Genomic DNA, 5459 nt, shown 5'->3' with positions numbered 1-5459 from the left:
GCTGTAATTCAAAAACAAATATAACACGGCTGGGGCGCCGCAGAAACCAAAACCGTTTCTTCAAAGAGGGTAGCTGAATAAATTGTGATTGGAAAGCCCCCCCCCGCCTTTTTTTAAAGAGCAACTTTTCTTTTCAGCCGTTAATAACGGACCCACAAAAGTATGATCTATTTTTGAAACAAAATTCCAAATAGGATTCCTCTTGGGCCTCTTTGGGGCCTACAAATGGGATTTTTATTTATTTATTATTGATCATAAATTACTGATCATAGCTTTCTAAATAAGAAGACAATAAAAATATTAATAAAAAAAATGAATGATCCTGATGACTGATCAGTGATCATCAAATGCACTATTATTTATTATTTTTGTTTTGAAAATAATATAGGCTATTTGTGTACTACATATTTTGATCAAATTCTCTGAACAATCCTTAGCACAGTGCACTCCAGTGACCACCACTGCACCAGTCAGTGACTCTAGTAGTCCACCAACACCTTTTTACCCATAACCGAATTCGACAGCCTGAAAAGTGAAGAATAAAAACTTCCAGAAACTGTCAGCCTGTCAGTGTGTGAGTCTTTAGAGGTATGTATATATGTACATATATCTGCTAATCTGCTTCGAGCTTTGGATTTTACATTTTTCACACATCTTAATATGGGAGATTAATAAAAGTTCCCATAAGGTCTCACGATGAGCCTTGGCTGCCCAGTATATCGAAAGATTATGTGTCGTGTATCGACGGACTTTCGCAATAGTTGTATCGCACTGCCCATCACTTACAGCATACCGGAAAATAAAGGGAAATTGTATACTGCAGCGTAGTTCTTTGTATTTATGTTTAGGTATCATGATTTTGGCTTATGTATCCATAATCAATGGCTACTGTGTCCAACTAGATTGTTATGAGCCTCGAAAGTATAAATCAGTCCTTCTACCTTACCGGCAAACGAAAAGTCCATTGTGTATTGTATTATACAGAAGGCTGCTAATGATTTAACCATATAAATAAGTAGATCGCTGCTAAGGTTTCAGTACAACTCCTTTAAATATAAATGTCTCACAGTATCTATGTCCCAGTCAGCTGTGTAGCAGACTCCTCATCGCAGCGCTTTTAACGATGCTTTGCATAAGCCATTATCGTTCATCCTATTTTCACTGATCACTGGGTTATTGAACACCTTTCAGGACGATAAGAACTGCCACCTTACGCAGTCAGGAATGGTCTATGCACACTTCTCGTTCGTCGCAGTGCTGTTAATAGATTTTAGGCAGATACGGTGGTGCAATCAATAAATTTTAGGCATGTAAGGTGGTACTAAAAATAAATTGTAGGTATATATCCCAGGTCAGTAACGTACAACGCTTCCTGTGCAGGTCTAAATATTGGGGCATGTCCTACCGATATCCAGACATTCTTCAGGCGGTCTATTGAACCAGATAAGGACATGCCGCTACAAATATCATCGCAGCTCACCCGTATGGTGGCGCGAAGGCTCGGCGTGCAAGTTTCGAGTGTTGAATGTATCTTGCTATGTATACGAAAGTATAAAGTTTGTATATTGTCAAGATTGTTAGTTAGGTCTTTCCAAGACCCCACAATGTGACATGACCCTCAACTGAACCAGTTAGAAGCGTGTCCCTTTTCTCGTTGTAATCAATTGTGTACACTCCGCTGGATCCTGTCTCGATCGTGTGGACTTTTTTGCCCTGTACGAAATGGTCAGTAAAAGGAGGCGTATGTCCGTTAGTGGCTGTAACCTGTACTTGGTATGGATTGGTGTGCTTAGGCGGCCACGCTAAGAAATTTATATACGTAAATACACAAATAATACGTACAATTTTGCATATTATCAGACCTATATATGTACACATAAATGATCCACTATTAATTCTACGCATAGCATTTGTGCAGTACAAATGTACTGCTGTTGTTTAAAAGCACAGAGTAAATTACGGACTAGGCTGAATTGCCTCCAAAGCACCTCTTGACCTTTCGAAAGGCCACATGTATATGTGATATACGACGTCCACACACACACACACGCTCACACACACGTATACACACACACACAAATATATATATATATTTATATATATATAAATATATAAACATATATGTATTCATATACATATACATATACCAATATACGTATACACACACGCACACACACACACACACACATTATACATACATATATATATATATATATATATATATACCGGCGTGGGAAGCAGCTTCTAAAAGATTGCATCGTACGCTCCATTTCCTAGCATACTAAGTGCTGCACAAATTACTTTTCGAGAAGTGAACACACGCGTGCATGTGCAATATTGTGTGTTGAGGTTTGTGCCGGCAAACTAAAATGTTGCAGATATGCGAAGAAATCAAGTCGTATACACATACGCTAATGAGCTCCCAGTAGTGCACATCTCCTGTCTCAGAACCCGACACGATGTAAGCATCCTTTGCGGTGAAGGCGCTGTCGACTTTGTAGTTGGAATTTTTGTGCCCCTTCAACCTATATATATATATATACACACACACATATATATATATATATATGTATATAAGTGCGCAAAGTGTGGTTCGCAACATATGAGAAGGGTTTGGTAGCTTGTGATTGGGCTTCTAATTGCCCTTCAAAATAAAAACATACGTACACGCACGCACGCAAGAATGAGACATGAGTTTAACGCAACGTCACAAAAAATTAGAATTGAAGTTAAATGATTGCCAGTTCAAAGTAAATAAACAAGAAACAGTGTCGTCAGAGGCCGTGTACTAGGCCCAACTACACTATTTACAAATTTGGTAAGTACCCATATCTGACTGCATCTTCCGGGGGAACCCATGTTCGCCAGAAATACAGCCGATGAACAATTACGCACGGACCACGAACGAGTGGCAACTAAGCAAACATGCGAGAGCGTTTCAGAAGTGTTTATGGATTGGGGTGGGGTGGATCGTTCTTCTCAACGGAGAGATAGGGACACTTCAGACAAAACAATACGGGCTTAACAACAGATTTTAGTGGTTTAGTAGTCTACACCATACAGGGATTAATCCTTCCCCCCCTCCATACATACACTTACACACAAACACACACACACACACATATATATATATATATCACTAACTATATAACAGTTTAGCCACTTACATAGTCAACACCTGGCCATTCGACCTATCCAAGACAACCAGCAGATCCTGCAGCGTAGAGAGCAGCACGCACTGTTTGTCATTGGACAGTCGGACTGACGTGACTGGATCTGCAGTACATAAACAACGTATTTAGTCTCAGTTTTTCGGACTCTTAGTTACGTACCGTTCTTATCGCAACGGTCAATCACTGACTGATGTTCCTCATCTTAACTTTCAGTCTCCAACAATTGCTCGATTATCAGCATCAGGTGGTCGAACTGAATGAGGTACTATACACCAACACTGGCCGCAACTTGTCTATATATATATATATATATATATATATCACTTACGTCCAACTGTGTCTGTCGTCACCTGTCTGTTGCGCATGTCGTACACTCGCACAGTTCCGTCCACACAGCTGCAAGTGCAATAGCGAGTGAGTGTGTGAGCGGTTGTCAATGTACTTACACACGGAATGTAGGTATATATGAATCATTCCTATCACATACTAACGGTGAGATGGATCGAAGAGCGGTCAAGGGAAGTGACATGCACGCATATTCCTAATATAAGGTACCAAGGAGACGGTATAATACGTACTTCTCAATATAAACCTCCAACTCAAAGCACTCGATGGATAGGTATACATACATCTTTTATTTAGTAGGCACATTGCCAATGTGCAGGCCACAATTTAGTACCAGATCTATGCTAACGCTGGTGGTATAGGGGTTGTGTAGACGCATACATGTATGCAAGCGGTGGCCACTTCCTTGCAATACATGCGTGCTACAGAATATATAATAATATATATAATAATATACATATATATTAATATATATAATAATATACATATATATTAATATATAATAATGTATGATAATATATAATAATATAAAATAACATATAATATAATAATATAATAATATATATATATAATAATACACTAATATAATAATGTATATATATATATATATATGTATATAAATAAACATATATAAAAAATATATTATATATATGTGTGTGTGTGTGTTTGAATATAAAGATTCGAAGCTATCACTTGATCAGCTGAAACCAGATGAACTACAACAGACAATGACTCACCCAAAGAGAAGATCTGTACCGCTGACATGCAAAGTGGTAACGCTGTCTTTTGCATCGTTCAACACCTGAGAACGTCGTAGCAAGGAAAAGACAGCACACTTCATTTCTAAGGGTAGTTAAATTATCTAAAGGTAGGTAGTCTACCTACCTAAAGGCAGTAAGCTCACCCACCTAAGGGTAGATAACTATAGGCATAAAGGGTTGTTTATAGTTGGTCGGTCATCTACCCTTTCAGACAATGCGTGCTTATATCCTAGTGCAGCACTTAATCGTACATGCACGCCCGCACACAATGAACGACGACAGGAAACTCCATTCGAAGAAACATATCTGTGAGTACATTGAATAAAAGCTACAACCACACTTGCACACGTACACCCACGTGCGAACCGTTGTGTTACGAGACACGCAACAATATATGTTTAGACAAGTAAACCTAAGTATCTATATCTACACGTACAAGCTGGTGCTCTGAGGTATACCTGGATGGGCTCGTATCCCTTCGATCGGCAGTCCCATATCCTGACAGTTGCATCGTACGAGCCTGCAAGACGCAACCAGCAGAACAGGATTGGAGATGATATGTATGTTCATATGGATGAATATATAAAAATCAAATCCTTCACATAATATATATATATATATGACTGCAGACGCAGATACAGTAGCATGCCACACGTTCAATTGGTCATCCACGCACTGCTTCTCTTAAAGTATTCGATATTTCTAAGTGCACAGAAAAAGCATTCTCAAACAGAATCAAGTCAGACAATGCATGTTCTGTATATGTATAGACATTTCCAGTGACTGTGTCGTGCGTGGTGTGTGCCAGAGGTTCAAGAGTGTACCTGAAAACAGCACAGAGGAATCCTCGTTGAAGCCAACGCAATTTACACGCTGTTGAATGGATTTGTAGTGGTTGTTGAGTTGGTGAAAGGTAATAGTATAGGCACAGTTCTGTCTCGCATTGATCAATAGTAACATCCGAGGCAGCTATTTACAATTTTTTGTACAATATATATATATATATATAGATATACATATATATATATATATATATATATATATAGATATAGATATAAATATATATATATTTATATTTATATACATATACATATATACATATATAATATATATATATATATATATATATATATATATATATATATATATATATATATATATATATATATATAATAACACA

The 5459-nt window shown here is 37.8% G+C and overlaps 1 protein-coding gene across 1 annotated transcript; it reads right to left on the bottom strand.

Moving 5' to 3' along the window:
• Window positions 1–1034: 1034 nt before the first annotated feature.
• On the bottom strand, window positions 1035–5159 carry SARC_12816 (hypothetical protein; the record flags this gene model as incomplete). The annotated part of the gene is made up of 7 exons (XM_014293070.1): window positions 1035–1713; window positions 2411–2525; window positions 3168–3276; window positions 3502–3569; window positions 4256–4320; window positions 4738–4799; window positions 5104–5159. Coding segments are annotated over 7 exons (607 nt in total), but the record flags the coding sequence as incomplete, so codon positions are not given.
• Between the last annotated feature and the right edge of the window lie 300 nt (window positions 5160–5459).

Source organism: Sphaeroforma arctica (genome assembly GCF_001186125.1).
Source record: "Sphaeroforma arctica JP610 unplaced genomic scaffold supercont1.2614, whole genome shotgun sequence".
Lineage (NCBI taxonomy): Eukaryota > Ichthyosporea > Ichthyophonida > Sphaeroforma > Sphaeroforma arctica.
The sequence above is the reverse complement of the archived record's forward strand: the minus strand, read 5'-3'. Positions and strand labels throughout refer to the sequence as shown.